This window comes from Gossypium arboreum, chromosome 4 (genome assembly GCF_025698485.1).
Source record: "Gossypium arboreum isolate Shixiya-1 chromosome 4, ASM2569848v2, whole genome shotgun sequence".
NCBI classification, from domain to species: Eukaryota; Viridiplantae; Streptophyta; class Magnoliopsida; order Malvales; family Malvaceae; genus Gossypium; species Gossypium arboreum.
The window spans coordinates 117,110,634-117,125,511 of NC_069073.1; the positions used below are offsets into that span (position 1 = coordinate 117,110,634).

Genomic DNA, 14,878 nt, shown 5'->3' on the forward strand with positions numbered 1-14,878 from the left:
AATTTTATGGATAGAAGATATATGAGTCTATTTTCAGGGAAAATTAACGGAACTTGATTTGGAGTTTCGTAGCTCCAGTTATAAATAATTTAGTGACTGTTGCTCAGGAAGACAGCTTGCAGTGAAATTATTATTATGTGGTAAATATTGACAAAAATTTGTTAATGAGTTGCTTATTGATTTCTTATAAGCTTACTATGATCTGTAGGTGTGGTTGGCCTAATATTGTAAGGGGTTAATACGTAGTTTGTATTTGAATAGTTAGATTAACGTGTTAGTAATCCAATTGTAAGCGGTTCGTGTGTGGATCTCACAAGATATCGTCGCAAAATGTGTGTAACTAACACCCTCTTTCTTAGTCTAGATCGGAAAAAGTTGAAAAGCCGAAATGCCGAAAATCGGTATTTTATAGATTTACGAGTGTGCGAATGCTCGTGAGGTAAATCGATTAATGTTTTTGGTAAGCTGCAATGTTTGGACTGCAAAGTGCATGATTTCTGTGCCCTCGATATTTTTGGGCTTAATGGGCCAAAATTGGAATGATGGGCCAACGGCCCAATTCGGTAAGAAACCCCAGTAGCGATTCTGTTAGTACGTGAAAGGTAGGAATATGCATGAAAAACCCTAAAATAGATAAATTACTAGAATACCTTTAAAAGTAAAAAATTTACAGTTTTACCCCTAGGAGATAAATTACCGAAATACCCATAGGGTTAAATTTACCTAAATGCATGTTTGACTGTTGTTATTTATCGCATGCCATGTTGTTATTATCTCGATGCATGGGATGGGATATTGACGGAGGAAGTACTGAAAGTGGCTTGTCCACGATGGAGGCTTTGCCTCAATTTATCGTTAATCGAGCAGCAAGGTCAGAATCTGTGGAGTGTTAATTTGGGTGGGTTGAGCTATTCCCACATGGAGTGTATGGTGGTACGGTGGAGTGTAGTGGTTGGTGGGTTGAGTAGTCTCCCCAAATGGGCTGTATATGTTTATTGATGTTGCATGTATTTTGAAATGGGCCTATGGGCCATATCGTTATCTGAATAAGGGCTAAGGCCCGTTTATTGTAATCTGAAAAGGGCTCGCCCAAGATCACCGTTACTGAATGGGCTTAGGCCCAATGGGCTTGAGCTGACTTGGGCTTTGAATGGGTTTTCCTTACACATCGAGTTTCCCCAAACTCACCCTTTTTATTTTCATCCACGCAGAAATCCCCAACCATAGTGGGCTTGGAGTCGTGATGGAATTGAGTGGCCACCCGCTCAAAGTTTGGTTTTCTTCTGGTGAACTGGACATCCTATTATTTAAGTTGAGGTTTGGGTTTTTAAATGTAATAAGGCCGATTAATTATTTTTGATGGTTTTAATATGTATTACTAAGATAGGTATTACTTATTTTAACTGTTGAAATTGGATAGCTTTAGGGCGCGTTTTCAAAAACAACAATTGATTTCAAAATAACACGACAACAAGAAAAGCTTCCGCAATGAAAGTATTTTCCAAAATTAATCACTTTTCCTAAAAATGACTTAATCAAATCGGTTTCGTGGAAATATCCATGACGTTAAGGTGTGGCAATGGCGGTATGCATGTCTAGGATTGGATCCGAAGGGAGCTTGGTACTTAAGCAGTCCGATGAACTCACCACCTCTTTTTCGGTTTCCTACCTGGTGCACAGCTTCCATTCACTTTAACCCTTAATGAATTAATCTTTTGAACATCAAGTACGATTTTCTGGACTTAGAATGGAAATTTTTTTTTAACATTTTTGATGTGGCATGTCGGATCCGGTCATAACGTCTGGGCCGGGTTTAGGGTGCTACAATATTAGAGGATATATAGATATTAAAGGATGAAAGATCTGTTTTGAAATTTAATTGTGTAAGATACTTGGTTTGAAATTTTTGAATAGGTTAATCTTCTAGTTGAGATATGTTATATAGTTTGAATTTGTTTATTCAATTTTTTTTTCTTATAATTATCTTTGTAACTATTTTCTTTTTTAATATAAATAAAGCATGAGAATCAGTGTAGCCCCCCAAACCCGGCCCAGAAGTTATGGCCGGATCCGGCATGCCACATCAAAAACGTAAAAAAAAAATTTTCATTCTAAGTCCAGAAAATCGTACTTGATGTTCAAAAGATTAATTCATTAAGGGTTAAGGTGAATGGAAGCTGTGCACCAGGTAGGAAACCGAAAAAGAGGAGGTGAGTCCATTGGACTGCTTAAGTACCAAACTCCCTTCGAATCCAATTCTAGACATGCAATCCGCCATTGCTATACCTTAACGTCATGTATATTTCTAGGAAACCAATTTGATTAAGTCCTTTTTAGGAAAAGTGATTAATTTTAGAAAATATCTTTATTACGGAAGCTTTGGTTGTTTTCGTGTTATTTTGAAATCCATTACTGTTTTTGAAAACGCGCCCTAAAGCTATCCAATTTCAACAAATTAAATATAAATATTACCTATCTTAATAAAACATATAAAACCATCAAAATAAATAAACGGCCTTATTACATTTAAAAGCCCAAAACCTCAAATGTAATTAAAAGGATGTCCAGCTCACCAAGAAAATCAAACTTTCAGAACGGTGGCCATTCCAATTCCCTCACACCCAAGCCCACTATGGTTGGGGATTTCATGGATGAAAATAAAAGGGTGAGTTTGGGAAACTCAGTGTGTAAAATAACCCAACTATAGCCTATATCACTCAAACCACGTAAATAGAATAAGTTGGCCTTAGCCGCAATGTAATTGAGAATAAAGCCCATAGGCCCATAATGTAACGTAATGATATTACATGTTTATGCGAAACCAACCATATCCAACCGTATACACCCCGCACCAACCTTACACCGTGTGGGGAAACAACTCGACCCACCCAACCGCTACACACCACGAATTTGCAGCATGGCTGCCGTAATGTATAATGTGGCGAGTCACCAGATATGTATAATCGTGGCGAGCCACCGTATCAGATATATGTGGCGAGCCACCAGATCGATATTTGTGGCGAGCCACCAGATCGATATTTGTGGCATAGCCACCGTAACGCTTCCTCCATAATATAACCCATGTCCCCATGCAATGATATATAATCATGGCATACATCATACGTAATCGATCGTCATGCTTTTCACCAAAATTAACCCTGGGGTATAACGGTAATTTTGCACCTAGGGGTATAACAAGAAATTTTCCATACATAGGGGTATTATAGTAATTTAGCTACTTTTAGGGTTTTATGCATATCCTAACTATTTACGTACTATCGTAACACTTATCGCAGATACTTATCAATTGAGGCCGTTGGCCCATGAATCGATCTTTGGCCCATTAAGCCCAAATTATCAAAATGTACTGAAATCGTATGCATCTGCAGTTTATTACTTTAGATTACCAAATATACAAACCCAACTATCTTACGAGCATTCAGACATCAGAATTCCCAAAATACCGACTTTTCGGCATTTCGCTTTTCGCTTTTGCCAATCTAGTCTATGAGAGGTGTCGATTACACACATTTTATGACGATATGTGAGATCCACACACTAATCGCCTACAATTGGATTACTAACACGTTAATCTAACTATTCAAATACGAACTATGTATTAACCCCTTACAATATTCGGCCAACCACACCTACAGATCATAGTAAGCTTATAAGAAATCAATAAGCAACTCATTAACAAATTTTTGTCAATGTTTGCCACATAATCATAATTTCACTGCAAGCTGTCTTCCTGAGCAACAGTCACTAAATCATTTATAACTGGAGCTACGAAACTCCAAATCAAGTGCCGTTAATTTTCCCTGAAAATAGACTCATATATCTTATATCCATAAAATTTTCAGAATTTTTGGTTTGGCCAATCAATACCAGAGTTTTCTTAAAGTTTCCCCTGTTTCACTGTTTGACTAATCTGACCACTCTTCATTACGAATAAAATTTCTCATTGTACAGAATTCAAAATATGTTCTAGTTTATTCCATTTGAAACTAGACTCATTAAGCTTTAATTACATAATTTATGCAGCTTCTAACTCATCTCCTACAATTTATGGTGATTTTCCAAAGTCACGTTACTGCTGCTGTCCCAAGCAGATTTATTACCAAATTCACTCTTTCACACCTAACTTGCATGCTTGTTATTTAAACATGTATATCACCAATAAATCATCACATATCTATGATTTTACTTAAGTATAATCTCCATTTCATCATTTTAAAACACAACATGTTAGCCGATTTTTTTTTCCTTTAGCATCTAAGGCACATGCATGCTCATTTGTTTGGCTCAACTTCACCTATCTTCCATTTTTCATCAAAAGAACATGAAACAACAACCATTTCCTTCATTTTAATTCATGCCTAAATGCTCACAACACAACTAAAAATCAAAATATACTTCAAGAGTTAAGGTAGAATCAAGAAGAACTCATGAACCTCAAAATAGATGCAAGGTACCAAGAACTTACCTTCAATTTTCCTCCTCCTAATGACCGAATACTCAAGAGCTTTCTCCTCTACTTTCTCTTCTCTAACTTTCAGCTATGATGAACAAAGATGGACAAAACTTTGTTCTTTTCACCCCTTTTTCTTTTAATAAAACTTCATATTTCATCCATTTAATTCTTTAATACAAAAGACATAAAATTCTTATCATGAAACATTTACCTAACCCATTATCATGAAACATTTACCTAACCCATTATCATGGAACATTTGCCTAACCTATTATCATGGAACATTTACCTAACCTATTATCAATTTGTATCAATTTGTACCATAAATTATGGATATCAAGTGTACATTTTGTCTACAACAACATGATGGCTGGTCACTTCATGTAAAATGGGAGGTTTGTCATGCAAATCCTCCTATTTTGCACTCCTATTTATTTGGCCACTTCAATTTAGCCTATAGCATTTTCAAACATTTTTACATAGGTTCTATTTCATAATTTCACCCCTTTTTGTTATGGAACAAAAATTAACTAAAATTTTCGGGTTCTATCTTAAGTTTGGGCCTTCTTGAGGCCCACTAATATAATTAAACCTATGCCAACATTCACAGGATTCCCGAAAATTGGGGCGTTACAATCAGTTAGACTTACTCATGGACCGGGCCACTGAAAAATGGAAGGGTTTGGACAAAATATGAGGCCCAAAAAATGGGCTTGGGGAAAATTTAAGACTTGTTTCTATATGGTTAAGTCTTGAGCAAAATTTTTTGGCCCGAGCCCTGCCTAGTCCGAACATATTATGTTATAAAAATATTATATTAATTATATATGTTAAATAATAATTATATATTTATATTTATATTAAATCATTAATCAAATAACAATTAAACTTATTACCCAAAACCTAAAAAAAAAAACTTACCCAACTAAATAACCCAACCCAAAATATAAAAAATAAAATTATATTTAATAAAATAAAATATTTATTATATTTATTTGTGTTTTAATATAATAAAACATTTATCATATTTATGGTATTATTTTTAATATAAATAATATTTAATGTATTTTTAATTTGTTAGAAAACTTTTATTTTAACATTTTTAGTGTATTATATATTTTAAAAATAATTTTAAATAAAAATTAATCTAAAAATCAAATATGGTCGGGTCAGGTTGGACCCGAGTTTTGAGTTGGGCTTGACAAAAAAAAAAACTCATTTTTCAAGCTAAGGTGAACTCGAGTTTGAAAAATTGGTCTGAATACCTTGTATGGGCCGAGTCCATAAGCACCACCAGAACCAGTGACTCAAGTAACCACTACATACAAACAACCTTATATTGACGGTTCAAAAATCGTGGCTAAAAAAAAAATTTTTGTCAATATAAGCTTAATCTTATACTGATGGCCAGAAGGACTATTCTGACGAAAAAAATAATTGTGTCGAAATAAACCTAAGTCATCGAAAAACATGACCCTTGACATAAGTTTGAAGAGTGTAGAGACCCAATTTTGCCTGGGGCCCAATAAACCTTAAAACACAAAACAAAAACCTAAAGCCCAAACTATAACCCAATTACAAGCCCAATCACCTAAACCCTAATGGCCCAATTAACCCAAAACATATCAACTAAACAGAAACCCTAAGTGCCTTCCAGCGCCGCACCCTCTGGCCACCCCATGTGCCTCCGCAGCATGCACCTTGCCCGATGTCTGCCCTCTCTCGCACCAAAATGGCAAAAAGCCGAAACATTCGCCTTTGACTCCACCGATCCTGCAAAAAAGGACAAAGAAGGAAAGCCAAAACTAGACGCAACAGCAGAGAACCAAAACAAAATGCAAACAGTAGCAAACAATATTTTTTCTAATATTTGTAATCGGCTATAAAGCCGAAAAGAAACCAATGTAATCTTGGGGGAGTTCTTTTTTCTTCTTAAAAAAGAAAAAGGTTGTATTACACAAACAGACGAATAAGGAATCCAAAAAAAAAAAACAAATGGTTGATTTTAAATCTCCTTTTCTTGTTCTTTTTTTCTTGTGGTTTTCTTTTTTATTTATTTTTCTGCTTTCTAAATTTCTTTTTTAAAAAAATATAAATAAAAGGGGAAAGAAAGAAAACTTACCTAATCCTGGGGTCGCGTCGCCGGATTCTTCTTTCCCGTCATCGGAATCGACGCAAGAAGAAAGCGGGGGTGCTTTCTCCTCTGTTTTCTTCGGTTTAAGGAGGCCTTACCACCGAATTTCCCTTCAAAAGGGTAAAAAAAACCCAATTCCATGAGGCTTTGGACCACCGTCTATGGTGAAAGTCACGGCGGGTTCACGGTGATCATGGCGGCGGCGTTAAGAGGGGTTTTTGAAACCCTAGCAGAGGAAGAAATGAGAGGGAGAGAGCAAAAGCTCTCTGTTTTAAAAAAAATAGGGCTGGAAATAAAAAAATGAAAAAATTTTGGGTTTAAATACTGAGATTGAAACAATGTCGTTTCAATTTGGCTCCCCAGACGCCTAAACAAAATCGTTTTAAGGGGAAAGCGGTTCGACCCGACCCGACCCGATTGGGAAGGATCCGCGTGTTTTTAAGGCCCAAACGGGTTATTTTCTATTTTGATCCCTCTATTTTTCTTATATGTTTCAATCCAGTCCTATAGTTGTTTTATATATTTGAGATTTGTCTGCATAATTTTATTTTGGTTACATTTTAGTCTTGTTTTGAAGCGCAGCACATTGAGGTTAGGAAATAATTATCCAACTAGCCGCTGTTCCTTCGCATGCGTTCTATATTAGTCCCTTGGATAAAACGCTGAGCATAGTGGCTTGGGATCTTTTCTCTTTTGCTCACTGGAATTTTCAGCGTGTTGCGAATTGGTCCCTTATCCCATTTTTGTTATTTCATGCTTGCCTGGAGTTTTATTTAGGTTCCAATTTAATCTTCTTATATCCTTGCATTTATTTTATTTTAATTTTGAGCTCTAAACTTCATTTTAGCTGCAATCAAGTCCTTATTCTTTTAAATTTGGATTCTTTTATTTATTTTATCCCTTTTGTTTATTTATTTATTTTAAAATGATTTATTTAATCTACTGTTTTATATTCTATTCATTTATCTATTTATTTTCTTTTTAAACCAAATTTGTATTAGCTTTTATTTATTCATTTACTTACTCTTTTTAAATTAGCTTATTTATTTATTATTTTGTTGTTATTGTCATTTTACTTCCTTTTATTTATCTATTTATTACTTTTCATGTACTTTCAAAATTTAGAATTATTATTATTATTATTATTATTATTATTATTATTATTATTATTATTATTATTATTATTATTATTATTATTATTATAGTTATTATTTTAAGACCTTATTTATTATCATATTGCTTTAAATTTTGTATGATATTAAATTTAATTACTCTTATTTATTTATTAATTATATATATATATATATATATATATATATATATATAGTTTATATCAAAATTGGTTTTATTCTATGAACGTTATTAATTTCATGATATTTATATTATCTTTTAAATCCATTTATATATATAATTCATTCTTGTCAAATATCATATCTACTATATATTTTGTTTTTTATACTCTCATCTATCAGTATTTATATATATATATATATATATATTATTTACATTAAGTATTTCCTTTTATGTATATGATTAATTATTGATTAATAAACCTCGTTTCAAATTATTTTGACTATTGACTTTATATTATTTAAATTGTTATTTATATATATCTTTTGTAGATTTTTATACGGCTCTATTCATATAATTTATGTTAAAATTTTTAATATGTATAGAATTTGTTTTAAAACTTTCATATGAGCATACATTTTAATTTTTATGTGCATAATTTATATTATATTTTAATATGTAAATTTTGGTTTAGAATTGCTTTGTGTAGCACTGATTTTAAGTTTCTTTGTATAATACTTGTTTTGAAGTTCATTCATATGTTAAAATTCATGTTTTGTATATTATTTTATTTATTTTACAATCTATTGCTAATTTTTGCATGTATCATTTATTTATATACATATAATTTACTTTTGAAATGTTTTTACATTCTCGATTTCCAATTTATTTTCCTTTACATTATTGGTTTTAACATTGTTCATCACCATTTAAATAGATTTTTCATTAAGCTTTACTTAGAAATGTTGGATGGTGTATTATTGTTAGGTGTGTTTTGATTTACGTATTGGTTTCTTTATATTATTGTCTATAATTTGTATAATATGTTAACCATGCATATTTTCCATATTTGTTACTTTGTTCTTCATTTCCGTATATTATATCACGATTGGTTTTTTTGCTTAAAATTGAACATTTCATTTTCTCAAGTTCAAATAAATCAAATAAATCTATTTCAAGTCCGTTTTTATAATTGTTCCTTCTTAAAAACTTCAAAAATAAGGCAATATTTCGTATTTTGGGAAGTTCGAGAAATGGTGTCCTAACTTACTGAGTTTCGATTTTTTCTCGTTTAACCCAAATGACGAATAACCTTTCAAAATTAAAACGCATGAATTTCGAAAATCAAAAGACAAGCTTATTCTCGAGGTTTTAAAATGTCGTGTCCTAACGTACTGGATATGGTATTTTATTACTTCGAGACAAGAAGGTCTTTAGTATCCGTTTCGATTTGTTCAAATATTTTTTGTAAAACGAATATTCATAAAAAAGGATCGTAAAAGTTTGAAACAAGGCAATATTTCGTGTTTGGAAATTTCGAGAAATCGTGCCCTACGTGCTGGGTTTCGATTTATTATTTGACTGAATAACCTAATATCCTTTTTAAAATTTCAATGCATGAGTTTTAGAAATCATGAGATGATTTTGGCATTGAAGATTTGAAATGTCGTGTCCTACGTGCTGGATGTGATATTTTATTTCTTCGGAACAAGAGAATCTTAATATCCACTTCGAGTTATCCAAGCATTCATAAAAAGGGATCGCATTTTAAAATTTATTTTAAAATCTTTTCAACTTTCGACATTAAGACGTTAATTAATCTATTAGGTACCAATTTTGGGCGTGACGAGGGTGCTAACCCTTCCTCGTACGTAACCGACTTCTGAACCCATTCTCTCAAGTTTCGTAGACCGAAAATGTTGTGTTAGTAAACTAAAATGTTTTATTAAAACAAGGGTGATTCGATCACACCCAATAAAGATCGGTGGCAACTTCCGTTTTTCGTTTTCACTTTCAAAATTAAAGTCGATCCCTTTTTTTTCAAAAAAAGGGTTTCAACAAAAAGCTTATACCTTTATTAATTATGAAGGGGTGGAGGGTTTGAGCAAATAAATGTCATTGTGATTAGATTTTATAAGGTGTTCAATTATTTGCAGGAATCACCTATATTAGTAACCATTGATCTTTTGAACCATTATATATATTTCAAAATTTCATCATTATAATTATCATTATTAGGTTTACGATTTTCATTAGTCAATTCAAATAGAGATTTATATTTTAAAAATTAATTTTATTAAAAATAGGATTTAGTGGGTGTAGGGTGTTTTATTTTAAAAATAATTTTAAATTAAAAAATGAAGATAAAAAACCTAAAAGAGTGTAATTGATGTTTTAGAATTCATCTATACCTACGGTACAAATAAAACCGTCGGTATATATAAAACTTATACTAGCGAATAAATTGACTCGTCAATATAGCTAGTCTTCTACTAACAACAACAAAATGTGTTGGTATAAGCTTGATTATATTGACAGGTAAGTAATCCATCATTAAACTTATAGTGACAGAATTTGATCAGTAGTAAAAGTAAGTGTTGGTATACGGTAAGTTGATAAATACCTTTTCACTTAAAAGAAAGTATCTCGTGTTATTAGTGATTTATGATATTCAATTGAACTCTCGAGTCATGTTAAAATTTACCGGGTACATATATTAATTTGAATAAATTTATCAACTAGATTAATTAAAAAAAATCATTTAATTCAACTTAAATCAAATACTCACCTTTAACTAGATTTGTTTCGTGAGTTAGGCTATTCGCCCAGACTTGAAGGCTAGTCTGAAATTTGGGAGAGTTTGGGTAAAAATATCGAACTCGAAAAATGGGTTTGGGTAAAAAATTAGGCCCGTTTAAAATATAGGTCGAGCTTGGGTTTGAATATTTAAGGCCCAATCTCGACCTAACTCGACCTATTTTTAAATTTATAATACTTTATATTATGTTATTTTTATATACTATCTAATTTAGAACACATTAAAAAAATTAAACCTATATTAATAATGTTAATATGAATATATAAAAACTTTAATAAATAAATTATTAAATATTAAAATAAAATAAAATAAATATTTTTTAAAAATAATTAAAATAATATAGGCAAGCCTAAAATGAGCTTGGGTTAATATTTTAGAAATATAGACAGATTTGGACAAAATTTTAGACTCATATTTTGAGTCGAGCCAAACTTAATTAAAAATAAAGTATACTAATATCATGCAATTGAAAATACCAAAAAAAACTCAGAAACATCACATCTACAAATCAATGTAAAAGATTCAATTCTATCAATAAAACCAACAAGAAAATGGAATAAAACTTGTCTGGGGAAGGTCTTAAAAGGGTGAATGAAATGCAAGCTTTTGTTTAATTATTTTAGCCAATAAGGAGGTGTGTCGTGTGTGGATTGTGGACTGCACAGTTAGAATAATATACTATACATTAGATGTGATCTATTTGCCCTCTTTCGTCTGGGATATTGCACTTATAAGTTATTTCTATGTCAGCAGTCCATTGTTTTATGCATTCTAGCACTTCAATTAAATTTAAGATAAACAACACCACCAACAACGAATGACTTACAACTCAAAATTATTATTATTGTTGGTAATATTATTACTGTTTTTGATAATAATAATAATATTGTTATTAATATTTATATTTTGATATCTAAATTTGATTTTAAGATTCAAAATTAATGTTTAACGTTTTTTTTTGTCCAATAACTGAACTTAGCTTCATAGTTCAATTTGGTTCAAACAAGTTATTATAGTAAGAATTAGTATTGACAAAAAACTTAAATTCACATACCAATTAGAACCAAGAAGCAAAGTTCATGTATCTAATTTAAGTACTAAATTGAACTTTAAAGCCAAGTTCGAGTGAAACTTGAAGCTAAGTTCAAGTATTGAATTGTGTATTTATCCTAATAAGAATATAAAATTTAATTGGTAAATTTTAAATTAAATATAGAAATCATATTTGTTTTTAGTTGTGTTCTAACGTATGTATGAGATTTGTCGAGGTAAGAGTGTCACTTGATTTGTTGGGAACCATTCTCGAAGAGCCTCACTAGATCTATCGAACACCTTGATGATGATGAAGGTGATAGACCATTTGAGATTTAGCTTTACTTGTATCATTGATACGATGGGCCTTGAGGATTTTAGCAATGGTTTCTTGGTTGATCGGGATTCGTTGTCAAGTTAGTTGGTTTAATGATGGCAGGTTAGGATGCAATTATCGGTAATTGATCAAAGTAACACATTCCTGGTTTGTTTTTGAATCTTTTCAGTGTTGCGGTTATTGTTAATTTTTCTTTCTCCTTTATTTAATTTTGATTTGTAAACAATTACATTTATGCATCAATTTATAATATTTTAATTATCGTTTGTACTATGTGTAATATATTATTTATTTACAATTACTATTAATGAAACAAAAATTTAAACCATATTTATAAGTATATATATATATATATATATATATATATATATAAATAAGAGACAAATTTACGATTTAACATCCGACCTGATTTTTGAATAGCAAATTTAAATCAAGAAACTAATTTAACGTGAAAAGCCAAAATGAATAAGTTCTTTACTCAACAACCTGTTTTTTGTTGAACTTTAGTACAACTTAACTTACAACTATAATTTTGTTTGCTATACACTTTCTATATAAACTAAAATTAGTTGGTTGAGTTTTAGTTTCATTGATATAGACATTGTTGTCAATGATGGAAGACGTAAGTTTAAGTGCGCTGAAACGTATTATTATTCTATTTATAAATTAAAAATAATTTTAAATATTATATTAAATAGAACAAATATAATAAAAATTTATAACGAGTTTATTGAAAATAAATAAGAGAACTGATAGATAGTGGTTTCACTTATGCTCTAAACTTTCTAGATTTGGGTGTAATACTGGAATCCAATTGTTTAAGAAATGAACTAAAAACTGATGGGAATATATACATTAACTATTATAGCGTGTGCCTTCCACACTCTTTTTTTATCTATGAGCTAGTGGCCATCGTATTCATTGCCAACACATGGGTAGTGACATCATTGCTGATTTTTCTCTTTAAATGTTCTCCTTTAAAGGCGTGTGTCCTCCACAAGCCTTCCAATCTCATAGATTACTAGAATTATTTGTATATTCTTGTTTTTTGTTCATCATGGCTGCCTCTCAAACTCTTCAACTTTCATCGCTTAACAACGTTGAGATATTACCCATACAAGTCATTGACATCGAAGAAAACAAGATTCAAGAGCCTGCTGTTGATGAATTCGATTACTCTCAAAGAGGACAATGGCTTCGAGCTGCTGTTTTGGGAGCTAACGATGGATTGGTTTCCGTTGCGTCACTAATGATGGGTGTCGCCTCAGTTAAAAATGACATCAAAGCTGTGATGGTTGCCGGTTTTGCAGGATTGGTTGCCGGTGCTTGTAGCATGGCCATTGGAGAGTTCGTATCTGTATGCACCCAAAGGGATGTAGAGATATCTCAAATGAAAAGAGAGAAGCGAGAAAGATCATTAGAGAGTGATGAAAATGATGAAAAACTGCCGAATCCTGGACAGGCTGCTGTGGCATCGGCTTTGGCTTTTGCAGTTGGTGCGGTGCTTCCCCTATTGGCTGCTGCTTTTATAAAGCAACCTAAGGTGAGGATGGCGGTGGTTTTTGTGGTGGCTAGTGTGGCTTTGGTTGCTTTTGGAGTGGTGGGTGCTTTGCTTGGAGGAACTCCGGTGGTGAAATCTAGTGCTAGGGTGCTTGTTGGTGGATGGATGGCGATGGGTACTACCTTTGGGCTCACCAAGTTGATTGGAATCGATCATGGGATGCAAATTTGATTTGAATTTACTTTGCTTTTGCTTGGCAATAAATTGTTTCTTCTCTTAGACATGATTCATGGCTAGTTTCATGAATTTAGTAGGCATTAGACTTCTTTCTCTGAGCTGTGTATGAATTTCTCAACTGGTGACAATTGTGATATGTAGGGGAAAGTTTATTAATAACGTTCCAAGTGCCACATGTTGCTAATCTAAAAGATAATTTAGAAAGATTTCAAGGATGTTCAAACTATTTAGATTAACTCCTCAAACCCTAGACTATCCATGCAGCCACCATAAGATTCTCTCTCTTTAAAATAGTGTTGTTGCCCCAGCATAAAATAATAATTTTATAAAATTTAAAGGAATTATATAGCTAATTTACTAGTTGAGGGGGGCAAGGCCTATCCTCATCCCTGTCACAACCCAAACCCTCCTTTCACCCAACATTTGGTGCTCTCAAGCTTCACCCTTCTTTCACAAATAGAACCTTTCTGCCATTCTCTCTTTCGTCCTTCATGCATCCCCAAGTCTTTCACATCCTTTATTGCTAATGTGTGACGCCAACGATTTTTTCCAAAATACGGCTCCCGTCCCTCTTGCTCATCTCCTTTTTGCACTCAACCTAACATATGGCCCACTTAGGCTTCTCTTATTGTTTTCCAACACAGAACTCTTAGCTCCCCCACCTCTCTCCTCAACCCTCAGTTTCCGCTTGTTTCTTTCCATATCCATTCATACGAAGTCCTCACGCTTCCTTCGACCTTACCTTATCCATGTGACGCTTCCTCGAACTTCCCCATTATTTTTTTCAAAACAGAGTTGTCAACCATTTCATTCATCTCTCGTTTTTACACGAGGCCCTAAGCATCTCGTCTTTTTTTCCAAAATTAAGATTCCTCATCCCCTTTCACTCAATGCTCGGGGTTAAGGCGTGACTTTTTCAACTTCCTCCTTGTGTTCTAATATCCGGTTTGCTTATATGATATTATCACTTTTAATAAGATTTTATATTTATATTTATGTTTTTTTTTGCCTATTTATCCCAAGACAAATGAATCCTATTTTATCCCGGTTTTCTCTTGTAAGTAAGGTTACAAACCGCTAACTAGAGTTGTGGTCCGATCCGAAGATCGAAAAGTGGAAGGTTTTAGGTAAAAATATAAGTTTGAAAAAGAGTTTGGACAAAAAATTAGACACATTTTTTAAATGGTTTGGGCCTTAGGTAAGAGCTTTTCAACCTTGGCTTGACCTGAAAGTATCGATACCCTTAACAAAGTATCAAGACCCTACCTGATATC

The 14,878-nt window shown here is 32.5% G+C and overlaps 1 protein-coding gene across 1 annotated transcript; it reads left to right on the plus strand.

Moving 5' to 3' along the window:
• Nucleotides 1-12,829: 12,829 nt before the first annotated feature.
• On the plus strand, nucleotides 12,830-13,810 carry LOC108459610 (vacuolar iron transporter homolog 2-like). Its single transcript, XM_017759012.2, has one exon. It carries the CDS (start codon nucleotides 12,834-12,836, stop codon nucleotides 13,596-13,598), a length of 765 nt encoding a protein of 254 aa, XP_017614501.2. The 5' UTR covers nucleotides 12,830-12,833; the 3' UTR covers nucleotides 13,599-13,810.
• The last annotated feature ends 1,068 nt before the right edge of the window (nucleotides 13,811-14,878 follow it).